Here is a 13,938-nt window from a genome sequence, read left to right as displayed (position 1 = left end):
AAAGATTTGTTACCGCTAAGTTATCCAGAGAATGTTTCACAAATCATTTTGGGTTTTCCAGAGACTTAGAAGCATGAACAGGCTGTTGAACCTCAGAGGGAAGTTAGGGGAGAGTGGATGGGAAGAAATGAACCAATGAACTTGTATGCATATATGCATAACCTGTGGACACAGACAATGGGGTGGTGAGGGCCTGGGATGGGGGAATGGAGAGGGCTGGAAGAAGTTAATGGAGGAAAAAGGAAGACCTATGTAATACTTTCAACAATAAAGATTAAAAAAATAATAATTTCGAGTTTTCAAAGACGTTCCAGAGAATATGCACAACCTCCTAAGGGAAACATATTGAAGGGCGCAATGTTCATGCTAATGTGTAAATACTACTCTCACTGTTTAAGTTGGCCTTAGACTTGCATATCTTCTATTTTCATCAGACTTGGCTTACTTTACTTGAGAGCATGAAAAACTTCCCTAAAGCAAGCTCTTCTGTCTGGATTATCTCTCCCTGCTAGCAATGCTTTCTTGCTGAAAGTCAAGGTTCAAATATTGAAGTGTGCTGAGGTGCCCACTTAATTAAGTAGGAGTTAACATTATTATACATATCCATACAAATAAACATCTTTTATACCTTTCTAAAGAAAAAAAAACCCAAAATGTTTCTTTCTTTCTTTCCTTTTTTTTTTTTTTTTTAAAAAAGGGCTCTGGACAGACCATTCATCTTTAAAAAGTAAAATAAAAATAAATTTTTAGAAATTGTTATTAACAGAGAAAGAAAATAGAAAAGTTTTGAACTTTAAATAGTTTGCATTATACACTCATCTTTCTGTAATCTTTAGTGACATATCTCCATGTAAACATTCAGAAAAAGGGGAATGCTATGCCATGACTTAAGAAATAGTAAATTTTGGCTCTGATTACTAAACTTATTAACAAGTCTTTTTAAAAAATATATTTTTATTGATTTTTTACAGAGAGGAAGGGAGAGGGATAGAGAGTTAGAAACATCGATGAGAGAGAAACATCGATCAGCTGCCTCCTGCACACCCCTCACTGGGGATGTGCCCACAACCAAGGTACATGCCCTTAACTGGAATCGAACATGGGACCCTTCAGTCCACAGGCCGATGCTCTATCCACTGAGCCAAACCGGTTAGGGCTAACAACGCTTTTATACATTAATTAACAATTATTTTACTTTCTTTAAAAATAGCTCTTACTAACAAAATAAATTATCAGCAAATTCAACCATAAATTAAAAAATAAAAAATACCCTTGAAGTTTCATAAACACGAGCACACTAATATATATATATTAGTACTGATTACAGTGTCTATGTTCTTTGTGTAAGGTAACATAAAGATATTCTCTTGCCAGTGTTGCAAGTTCACAAACTTTATGAAAAAGCTTCACTATTTTTTCCCAGCTTAATTAACTTGCACTTCAGTTGAACACAACAGACAATAATGGTGTTATTAGTGAGATGTGGTAAAAGAAATGGTCATGACCACTCAGCAGATCATGTAAACCTAAAATATTCCCCAGACTTTCCAGTCTCAACCTGTAGATCTCATTATTAAATAATTTAGAAAGAACTATTAGAGATGACTTCATGAGCAGACTGAACTTTGCCACTTTGCCTTTTGCCAGTCACAAACGCATGTATTTTTGCCTTTAAAATGAAACAATACTATTCATTTCCAATGAGACTAGGTGTAAGGGAAAAACAAAGTCATGGATTTTTTTGTTGTTGTTGTTAATCCCCATGGGAGGATATTTTTCCATTGATTTTTTTAGAGAGTGAAAGGGAGTAGAAGAAACAGAGAGAGAAACATCGATGTGAGAGAGACATTAATTGGTTGCCTCTTGCATGCACCCTGACCAGGGCCAGGGATTGAGCCTGAGGTACAACCGAGGTACATGCCCTTGACTGGAATTGAACTCGGGACCCTTCAGTACATAATCCGATGCTCTATCCACTGAGCCAAACCAGCTAGAGCAAGCCATGGATATTTTTAAGTTGCACTACATTATTTTAACTAAAAAGTTTAATTACCAGATCAGTGCACCATTTTTTTTTTAATCCCCACCAGAGGATATGTTTATTGTTTTTTGTTTTTGTGTGTTTTTTTTTTAAGAAAGAGAGAGAGAAACATCAACTGGGGATCAAACCCAAAACCTTTTTGGCCATATTGAACGACACTCCAACCAACTGAGCCACCCGGCTATGGCAAGTGCACCAGTTCTTGCTTAAACATGTAATACATGGAAGTAGATTAAAATAATCTTTAACAATAAGCCAGAGGTAAAAATGAACAGACCTGAACAGCGTGACAAACAGAAACGGAATAATTTCCAATCAGTGACCATTAATGGGAATACTCATTTTATATAATTGCAGGTTTTAACAACCATTTAGCAATTCTTTAAACAGGCACTTGATAGAGTACATTTTAGCTATCATATTCAATACAGGGGCATAACAGACACAAAAAAATATTGCTTTATTACTAAGGATTCAAGATGGCAACTACTTAGATTCCATTGCCAATATGGATTATAACAAATCCAGTGAGTATTTTGTTTTTCAATTATTCATAGAAAATTTAATCCTGATTAAGTATCCTTGGGCAGGAATTCATAGGTAGTTGATGAGTGAAACCAACATTTATGTGAAATGCTTCTGTTAATTTAATCTGTGTATATGGCTTAATTATGATTGGGGATTCAATGTAAGAGAAATGAATTATATCAGGATTAAATTAGTACCATATCACATAGTATTTTTTCCTTCTTTCTTTTTTAACATGTAAAACTGCTTGTCCCTTTACCTAAATACTCAGGTTTTAAAACCCTTTGTCCTTAAAACACATGTAATATATCTAATTTTATTTTTCATAAACTGTCCAAAACTCTTTGCTAATCAAACTAAAACTGGAATTAGAGCAAAATGATTGAAGAAAATGGAGAAAACCCCCACCCACAAATGAACAAAAGCTTATTCATTTAACTATGAATATAATTTATATTTATTTTCTGAATTTTACTTTCAATTCCTTTAAACTCCAATATGAAATGCATTTTCTTTAAAGCATTAAAAAGAAGTAGTTTTTAATCAGTGTACTAAACTGATTTCATAACTGGAATTAGTTCAGATATGTATAAGCAAGTAATCATTTAACTGATTACTTTTTATAAGACTATCAAACCTGAGTTAACTATTGAAATAAAATGAGGCATTATAACTGGTGAATCTCTTACCAAAATATCATATAATTCTTTTCCATCTTTATTTCCACATGGAAATCACATAAATCACCTTATAACAATACTCTTCAAAGTTTAAGTATTTTTCAAAACATTTCATTTATTTCCTTTTTCAGTTTTGGTACTGCTTAAATGCAGTTGTATAAATAACATGCTCTGCTCTCTATGTTCAATTTTTCATACCAAAGTATGAAAAAAAAGTCAGTGTATTTGGATCCTTATTGCACTCTGTTTAATCAATTCACTTTTCCTTAAAGAAAATCAAGTATCAGAAGTGAGGCCGACTTTTGTGTCCAGAGGATATGGTCAGTGGTAGTGTTACTGAGGAGAGTGAAGAAACTTCCCAGTACAGACTGTGGGACAGAAAGAGTCTGTAAAGAATAACCATGGAAACAGACTGGCAAAGGATAACACCTATTGTAATAACCTGAAAAGAACAGAAAGAGAATGCTTTTACTGCGTGCAAAACAGAGAATTCAATGAATCACAAACCTATATGTACTTTATATATACATATAAGATATTGCAAAAGTAGGTTTACAATTTTCATATGGGAAATAACACAATCATTAATAAATAGTATAAGAATAAACCCTGTGCTTTGTGTACTCACAGCTTTGCCCCACCCTGCATATGTACACACACGATCATTCATCTCTCCATGGGTACATTTTATCAAATTCATTTTCAATAGGAAAATATGACTAATGTTCAGAACTATAATTGTTCAAAGGTTAAATTCCTTTAACATTCTATAGACAGCAAAATAAGACAGAAAAGAGTAATATGCTATGCCATTCTCTCCTTACGGTGCATGCACTACAGAAAGTAATGAGAAAAACCTGGCTCCCGGCTAATCTAGTAATGGGAATAAAACATGCCCCGAGTCCTTTCAAAAATCCTCAAGTTGCTTCTCTATTTTTGTAGACTCCCTTCCTATCTACTTACTCTTTGTAAATACCTTAGGCTCAAGACACATTTGTGAGTTCAAGCATATACTGCACTGCTTGTGAAGGGCTCCTGGCAGAACTCCACTTGGAAATGATGGAGCTGTTCACCTAACAAGGTAGGTATCAACACAATCAAAATGTGGTGCACCTGCACATGGCACTCCAGTCCACAGTCTGGGAAAGCAACTAGACTGATTTTTATAAATCTATCTTGATTTTTACTGTTACACAGCAAACATTTTTCTTATCAAAGATGTGTTATGAATCCTCTAATTTATGAACGGCACTATGAAATAGGTTATAATATGCATGACAAAACTATTTTCCATCATTTTGCTTATAAACTAAATTTAAAAATTTGTCTTTTATATTTTAAACTTCTAAATTATACCCTCACCAGTTCAGTATTTTGTTTCAAAGTTTTATTTTGAAGAGCTCAAGAAGCCTCTGAAAGGATAAATAGGCCCAATAAGAATTACCAAAAACTATTTTGCTCATATATACTACTTACCTTATCTCTTTGGTAGTCGTTAAACATGAAAGATATGCATGCAAGAACTGGGTGGCATAAAAACCACAAGACACAGCCCTGAAACAAATGAAAAGTAAGTCAAGTAAGTGCAGCTATGTCTTTATTTTCAGAATGTACCAGATAAAACACAGTAGGCATATTTAAGAGGTCTTGATTGATATCAACCAGACTTGAGAGAATTTGTAATAAAAAGGTAGAAATAAATTTGCTGTTGCTACTTTGTTTCTAATCAAATTTTCTAGAGTATTTAAAATCTTAAATCTACATTTGGACATTTTGATACACTATGAATATATTAAGTAACAAATCAGTAATTGAGAAAACCAATGTACAAATGTATATTTCTGTAAAAAAATAAGACTGTATATTTATATTTAAAAAAATATTTCTATTAATTTCAGAGAGTAAGGGAGAAGGAAAGGAGAGAGACAGAAACATCAATGATGAGAATCACTGATTACACACACACACACACACAAAGAAATTGTGAAAGAATACACAAAAAAGTGACTGATGGTGGTTACCTGTTTGAGGGTGTTAGTACAAAAGAGAGTGGAACTGGACAAGTAAGAATGGGAAGCTTTTTAACATTGTACCTTTCAAAAATCTCTTTTCTATTTTTCCTAAAACCTTGGCAACATATTCTCTTTTCCAAAATTAAATTTGAAATAAAATAATAAGTTAATAAATAATAGTTGTTGAGATGCTTAGTATATTGAAAATAAGGGGGAAAAAGATGTAGAAAGCATGTTTACTATGCTACCTCTTATATAAAAAGAAGGGAAAAACATAGAATTATATATTAAAAATTCTCTGGGAGGATGAATTAAAACAGCAGTGATTATATGAGGAGGTGATAATTGAGTGGATGGAAGACAGGTAAGTAACATATTTTGCTACTCTTTAAGTACTTTTGAATGTTTGAACCCATTCAAAAGTTAAATTATAATATATAAAAATAAATGTTTAGGTTCAATGAAAGAGTTCGATATTGTTTTAAACATAAAACAAAGAAGAAATTGGTTTTTAAACATCTTAAATATATAACCATCTTTCAAACAATAAGCACTGTTTTCCTGTAAAAATTCGGAAGCAAAATGGCCTTTCCTTGCCTGTTTAGGTTTCTAGGCTGCAGCCGCTTGAAACTGTGCACCAGGAATAAAGGAGTCTGGCCCCTCTTCCACCGCGGCCTCTGACTCCTCAGAGATCTCTGTGGAGCAAGGTGGGCTGAGGAACAGCTCATCAGAGTGCTATTAAAGTTGTCACGATGAAGGAATATGGATTCTCTCAATCTGACAGGAAAACATAACCTTCTACGGAGGAAGGCTTGCAGTGTCACTGCCCAACCTCTCTCCTGATCTTTCCCTTTATTAGATGGGTATAGAAAAAAATCAAATTTGCTTTTAGATCTCACTAGCATATGAAGGACAGTGGGGGAATGAAGTGGACATCTCACATGGAGGCAGTGAAATGGCTAAAACATAATATGGACTCAGCTTCCTGACCTATCTGCTTATGCCAATGGATAGCTCCTCACAATTTGTTTGAAATCACTGCATAATTCTGAGTAACAGTATCTAGTAATAGTCAACTAGTAACTGTTTTTTGAGAAATGTAAACTGTATTCTAATTTAAAAATTTTTTAAAATTCTGATACTACAGAAAAATGTCAATTCCCTATTGGTAAAGAAATCATGAACCAGACAAAATTGACCTGCCAAAAATTACATGGAAACCACTGTTCTATGGGTTCTATAAAAGGAGGATAGTATCATCCACATGTCATAGGTTGTGAAGATTAAATAAGCACATAAAGGGCTTACAGTAGTGCCTGGCACATAATAAAAGTTTAAGGAGTGTTGGCATGTAGTTGCCTATATACTTCCTAAAGAAAGCAGAACAAAGCTGATAATCAGAAGCCATTTTCTAACCAAACCCGTACTTTGGCGAAAGTGATGTAGAACTCTCTTTTCAGGGTACTCCTCTCCACTGTGATGATCTGGTAGAGTCCACAACCCAATGACAATGCCAGGCAAATTCTTAAAATGATTAGCAGGATCCCTGCTAAGTTGTGGTGTGAATAATAGCTGTGAGGACTGGTCTCTTCAAACTGTTCCCAAAGTAGCAAAATACTCTGCAAAAAATAAAAAATAAATAAAAAATACATTTTGAGAAAAAAAAAAACCGTATCTGCTTACAATTAGCACTTTTAAACTATTTTAAACATCCATTTAAACATACCAACATTCCCAAGAGATTCTAAGACTTATCAGACTATAAAGTTGTCAGTTAATAAAGCACATGCAGTCTTTTCCTTGTTGATACCCTAAGCTAGAGAAAACGATTCCCAAATGAGACCACATACAAAAGATAAAAAATGCTGTTGCTATCATGACTCAAATAAGATATCTATAAGAATAAAAATAAGTTGAAATGATTAAGAGAATAAATATAAACTTTGCTACAAATCCATCTTTTTCTTCAACACCGTATTCAAAATCAAACTGTCCTGCATTCAAGCCTACTATCTCAGGATAACTTCCAAATATCTCAGTATTTATTGTAATCCAGAAATAGGTTGGAATTGCTGATTCAGATTTTACTCTTTTTCCATGGTAACCTTCCTGGGTAAAGGAGAATATATTTTTAATATTCATTATAAACACCAAGAGCACAGTTACTTATCCTTACTTCTTTTTCTCCCATATTGTTACTGTAAAAGCAAAAAGCTCAGCAAGTTCCTCATCAAGCTGTTCTGTTTATTGCTAGTCAGTAGAAATCTGTTCCTATTCCTTCCATCTTTACCAAACATCAGTCACTTAAATAAATTACTATAATAATCAGTAAGCCTCTGTGCTTCCTTCACTTCCAACCCAGATCTCAGAATTGTGCCTTCTGTGGCTTCCAAAGAATTCACATAAAAACTCAAGTATTGCCCTAACTGTTTTGGCTCAGTGGATAGAGCGTCGGGCTTCGGACTGAAGGGTCCCAGGTTCGATTCCGGTCAAGGGCATGTACCTTGGTTGTGGGCACCAGGAGGCAGCTGATCGATGTTTCTAACTCTCTATTCCTCTCCCTTCCTCTCTGTTAAAAATCAATAAAATATATTTTAAAAAAAAACAAACCCTCAAGTATTAATTCCAATTCTTAGACCTTATTAACGAGGAACCTCTTCTTTTTCTCATTCTCAAATCTTGCTATCATTCTTGATAGGTGATCTCCTTTGTTATCTGGCACACATGAATTTCCTTCTTGGACTAAATATTTGCTCTGTATTATTGAAAATGTTACTCCTCCACTTACCCAATTATACCCATCTGATTTCTTAACTCACATTTCTTTTTTTTGTCATTGAATTTATTGGGGTGACATTGGTTAATAGGATCAAACAGGTTTCAGGTGTGGATTTCTGTTACAAGATCTGTATACTGCACTGTGTGCCAACCACCCAAAGTCAAATCGTCTGTCACCATATATTACAATCCACTCACCCCTTATCCTCCCATCCTCCATTTCAAACTTAACTTTTACAACAAAAAAGTGCTATTATAGAATTACCATTTCCTGCTATGTATGTGAGGTAATGAATATGTTTATAATTATCTCACAATGTATATGTATACCAAAACATCACATGTACATCTTAAATATATATAATTTTTACTTGTCAATTATACTGCAATAAAGCAGAAAAAAACCCTACCAATTCCCATGACTCACATTTTTACAATTCGAACTCCCATATTTTCATATATGTATGTGACTACATGACCTATGGAATATACATAAGTATTCATATAGTCTCTGGTTGCATCATTCACCTTGTCTGAGTTGTTGAGTTAGGTCTAATGTATTCTTCACAAATGCTCACATACAGTCTAGGGTAGTGTCATAATCTCAATTCTTAATTTGTATTTGTCCAGGATAATCAAATTAAATTACAATGACATAAAAATTTAAATTTTTAAAAAAGTTATTGAGACATGAGAATTTAACCTGATATTAACACTACATTCCACAAATCCTGAGTCAAACACATTAAGTTGGTAGAGTCTTGTCCTTGTTTTACTTATTTCTAATTCAGTTTTTCATCTTTATTGTTGAAAGATGTTACATATGTCTCCGTTTTCCCCCATTGGACCCCTTCTAGTCCCCCTCCCTCCCCCCGCCCTGTACCACACTAGTGTCTGTGTTCATGGATTATGCATATATGCATACAAGTTCTTTGGCTAATCACTTCCTAACCACCCAACCTCCACCCACCCCCACCTTCTTTCTCATTAACCTTCCCTTCCCGGCATTATCTCTTTCTAAATACCATATCTGTGATATAGTCTCTTTCTAAATTCAATCATGTAAATTCAAGACACCTACTTCATTCTGAACCTACTGTACTTACTAAATACTAGAAGTACAGGGAAGAATGAAGCACAGACCTTATCATTCCTTAATGAATTTTGCAACTATTCAATGCATTAAAATTTAGATTATAATGTCATTGACAGAGCCCAGGGTATATTTCATTTTTATCTATAGCCAATGATGGTTACAAACTCAGTACAAATTTTTATGTTTGTACCTTTCCTCTTAACTTTCATAAAGCCATTGCACACAGGCATATGGAGACTGTAGAATAACCTCTGTACTATCGCTATAGAGAGAAAAAAGGCACAGAGGACCTTTCTAGAACCTGAAATTTGTTGTCGTAATTGTTTTTAAAAACAAGATTCCATTCTTTTTTTATACTACATTTTGCTTTTTCATTGATCTCAGATATTCACTTAAATTATGTCATGCATAAAGTAGAAAAATTGAACCTACAGATCCTTGCCAGTGAATGAATTTTAAATTCACTGATTCACTCCTTCAGTGTTGAGTACTTACTATGTGCTAGAAAATATGAAAAGAAAACTATTAAGTAGGAAATAAAAATGTAACCTAGTATCAAATATATTGTACTTGAATAAGGGATAGGAAGCACAAATTCAGGTAAATTACAAACAAATTCAGAACTAAGAAGATTAACAGGTTATTTGATCTATGACTTTTTAAATTCACACTTTAAAAGGACACAAATGCCTTAACTGGTTCCACTCAGCGGATAGAGCGTTGGCCTGCGGACTGAAGAGTCCCAGGTTTGATTCCGGTCAAGGGCATGTACCTGGGTTGCAGGCACATCCCCAGTAGGGGGTGTGCAAGAGGCAGCGGAATCGATGTTTCTCTCTCATCGATGTTTCTAACTGTGTATTCCTCTCCCTCTCCCTTCCTCTCTGTAAAAAATCAATAAAATATATTTAAAATAAATAAATAAAAGGACACAAATTACTTATGGGTCCCAAGATTCAATTCTGATACGAGATACATCTAGATTTGCATTTCTGAATATTGAAAAGCAGAAACACTGAGTGCCAATACTCACCTGTGTTATGACAATGAACACAGCAATGCCAGTGGACGCGGGAGTAGAATCCCACTGCAGAGGTCTGCTTTGAGACTTCTTCATTCTGACTATTGTCCAGCCCATGCATAGACTCAGAAGTAGGAATAACATGTGAATTTGGGAAGTGATGTCAAAAACTAATGGGAAATGAAAACCAAAGATAACCAAGTTTACATAATACAAAGAATGTGGTTCCTCTTGAGTTGAGACTAGTATTAACTTTTAAACTACAAAAAGATGGGCATTTTCAAAGAGAACTGATGAAATTCAATAATAAGATATATTCATATGTAACAATTCTTAAAAAAGAAAAATTTTGCCATTAAATTTGTAAACATTTATGAGAATAGTTAAAGCAAGGTCAATACTCCTGTTTTAGTACATGGACATGCACGCCAATAACACATTTACGATTCTGGTCAAGGGCACATGCCTGGGTTGTGGGTTCAACCCCCAGTTGGGGGCATTCAGGAGGCAGCGAATCAATGATTCTCTCTCATCACTGATGTTTATCTCAAAGATTCTCATCATTGATGTTTCTGTCTCTCCCTCTCCCTTCCTCTCTGAAATCAATAAAAATATATTTAAAAAAACTTTAAATCTCTGTTTCCCATTTTTCTTAGCTTCTTTAAGTACATAATCCTGTTTATAGCTCATTGCTTATTAAAAGAAACCAATTTTAAATATAATTTCTGCCATGTAAAGAATACTGGTGCCTTCATTTTTCAGTTGCTAATTTTTTTTGATGGCTGAACTATAATTTGAAGAGTATTTTCTAAAACTATTCATAAGAAATAGCATGACAATAAAACACATAGCTGCAGTAACATCCAATTATGTTGGCTTCAGTGTCAGAGTCCTGAGACAAATAAAATACTCCACGCATTAGTGTCATGTGCCACCAGGTGGCCATCACGTACACTGCAGGGAAAGCCTGCTACTTTAAAGAGGATGCAACAAAATCCCCTGCATGCACCCTGCTCAGCGCCACAAGAAAAAAATAACCTATAAATAATTCAAGGCCTATTAATTTTAGAAGAGTATTTACTGATTTCAAAGAGATTATCACTTTTCATAGTGTACTTTAATCTGGATTTTAGAATGAATATGTGATCACAATTTAACAAAATAAAACTTTTTTCAAATTGCCATCCGTAACTTTGAGGTCTACAACTTTTAACTTCTTTTATGTAAAGAAATTCTTGGAGAAACAGATAAAACTAGTTATAGTCTAATACTTATATTTAAAAGTTACAAGCCAAAAACCTGCCAAAAACCTATTATATATATATATTTTTCATATATATTTTGACACATTTCCCCACTGCTCTGCCATTCAAATTAAAACTGGATACTCTACATTTATGCTTATATATTTGTAATAATGAATTCTGATAATAAACTGTCACTACATTTGAGTGAGATAAAATATAGCCTTTCAGATCAGTTTTCTTTCATAAATTTTAAATTACTATAATGCTAATTATTTTTATTAAGCATTTCACAAGTACATATTCAGTTACTTAAAGAAGTCATAGCCAAAGAAATATTCCTACATAAGTTGCTAATCTGCAAAAACAAATACCTGGGGGGAAAAAACACCTGACTTTTCTGGTTCATTTCTTTACATACTACGTTATACACATCTATACACTTGATCTTAGCCAAAAGGCCGAGAAGTGATATACACATCTATAATAATAAAAGCATAATATGCTAATTAGACCGGATGTCTTTCCGGATGACCTTCCAGACGAAGCCAGTGTTGTGAGGGTACCCCTGGTCCCGGGTGCCAGAGGAAAGCTGGTGCTGGCAGTCAGGGGAAGGAAGGCCTACTCTTGCACAAATTTCATGCATTGGGCCTCTAGTATTGATATAATACTGTAACTTTGAGGATAGGTAAAAATGTTTATTTGTTGTTAAAAAATAATTAATTGTAGGTAAAATACACAGATTATACAAAAAGTCCATTCTGTGGGATTTGATTAAAAATCTTAAAATTTTAACCATTTAACTAACCAAACCTGTTGTCAAAACTACCAAAATGAATCATATTGATTTACTGCAGTTTTATTTTAAAAAAAAAAGACTTTTGCTTTGCCCAGCCAACATGGCTCAGCGGTTAAGCATCGATTTATTTATTTATTTTTTAAAATATATTTTCATTGATTTCAGAGAGGGAGAGGGATAGAGAGATAGAAACATCAATGATGAGAGAGAATCATTGATTGGCTGCTTCCTGCCCCCAACTGGGGATCAACCCCTCAACCTGGGCATGTGCCCTTGGCAGTAATTGAACTCGGGACCCTTCAGTCCGCAGACCAATGCTCTATCCACTGAGCCAAACTGGCTAGGACTAAGCATCAATTTATGAACCAGGAGGTCAAGGTTCAATTCTCAGTCAGGGCATATGCCTGGGTTGTGGGCTCGATCCCCAGTGTGGGGCCTGCAGGAGGCAGCTGATCAATGATTCTCTCTCATCATTGATGATTCTATTTCTCTCTCCCTCTCCCTTCCCCTCTGAATCAATAAACGTATTTTTTTTGAAAAAAAGCTTGCTTTTTAACCCACAGTGAAGATACACAGTGTAGACACTTGCTGTCTATTTTAAGTTTCTAAAAATCTTCTAGAACCTTTCATTTTCCTTGTGAAGAGAGTGTGTACTGCTCCTCTCTTGGGCATGAACAAGAGCTGCTTCTCCTTTTTAACATTATCTAGAGCCCTTTTTACCCCCAAAGTTTCTCACACTCTTTTGTCTTAGATGACTCTGAATGTTTACTAGAAACAGAGAATATTTTAAAGCTGGACAGAGCTTAAATAATTTAGCTTATGCATTTTAGATGAGGAAATTGAGGCCTAAACAGGCAAAACACATAGAAGCCCATCAAAGGCAAAGCTGCAAGGTCAGCTCAGTTATACTCTATGGCTGTGGGTCAGAAAAGAGGAAAAAAAGTTAAAAAACAGGTTAAAATAGGAAAAAAACGTCAGTTCTGGGTCAGAAAACTTGCGTCTGAGTCTTGGCTCTGCCACTCAACAGCTGACTGACATTTGGAAATATGCTTCATGCCACTGAGCCCTGATTCTTTGTCTGCAAAAGGAATAAGCAAACCTATACCTTACTGAGGTTTTATTGAGGATCAAATGGAAGAACACATGAATATGTTCTAAAACCAATGAACAACTACACACATTGCCTATTATTAAGAAGAAACTAAATAGGGTATATGGGAACTAAAACTGTAGCCCTGTGTTCAGTCATGTTAAATTCAAACCAACCTTGAATAGAAAAATTGTATTAGGACAGAAATAATTTACAAAAAAGAAAAACAAACAAGAAGTAGATAGCAAGTTTACATTAAAAAATAAATAAAAGGCTCAAAAAGATGCTCACCTTCTGCCAAACTTCCCATAAAAGGTAACCCTATTCCATCTTTGGAGTAACTGAGGAATTGAAGAGGAGAGTATCAGTATAAATTACAAGTGTGAAAAAAAAGTGTTTATAAACAAATCAAGCATAATTTTGGTGGACTAATTAGGATTAATTAGACGTAATGATGAACACAGTTTTAGTGGTTGGAAGTTACCTGGAGAAATGAATGTAATTAGCTAAAGCTGAACCAGCTTGTAACAGCAATGCAGTTGTCAGAACCTTTAAAATCATGTGCATGGGTCCTCCTTTATGAATAGCCTGCCACAATGATTGAGCATAAATGCAAGCAATCACAAAGTACACTAGGACTAGGAGGAAAAAT

General features: G+C 34.5%; 1 protein-coding gene across 1 annotated transcript in view; it reads right to left on the bottom strand.

The window, feature by feature from the left end:
• Positions 1-2,356: 2,356 nt before the first annotated feature.
• The window catches only part of GPR180 (G protein-coupled receptor 180), a 27,797-nt gene continuing 16,215 nt past the window's right edge, over positions 2,357-13,938 (bottom strand). Inside the window, exons 4-9 of the mRNA XM_006769579.2 lie at positions 13,771-13,938; positions 13,578-13,627; positions 10,166-10,323; positions 6,689-6,880; positions 4,726-4,803; positions 2,357-3,691 (exon numbers count right to left, since the gene is read on the bottom strand). The exon at positions 13,771-13,938 is cut by the window's right edge and continues 5 nt beyond it. Of these exons, the coding sequence (XP_006769642.1) occupies positions 3,533-3,691; positions 4,726-4,803; positions 6,689-6,880; positions 10,166-10,323; positions 13,578-13,627; positions 13,771-13,938 (805 nt within the window). The 3' untranslated portion in view covers positions 2,357-3,532. The remainder of the gene's footprint in view (positions 3,692-4,725; positions 4,804-6,688; positions 6,881-10,165; positions 10,324-13,577; positions 13,628-13,770) is intronic.

Source organism: Myotis davidii, unplaced genomic scaffold (assembly GCF_000327345.1).
Source record: "Myotis davidii unplaced genomic scaffold, ASM32734v1 scaffold419, whole genome shotgun sequence".
In the NCBI taxonomy this organism is placed as follows: Eukaryota; Metazoa; Chordata; class Mammalia; order Chiroptera; family Vespertilionidae; genus Myotis; species Myotis davidii.
Note: the sequence above shows the minus strand (reverse complement) of the source record. Positions and strands in the feature narration are given on the sequence as shown.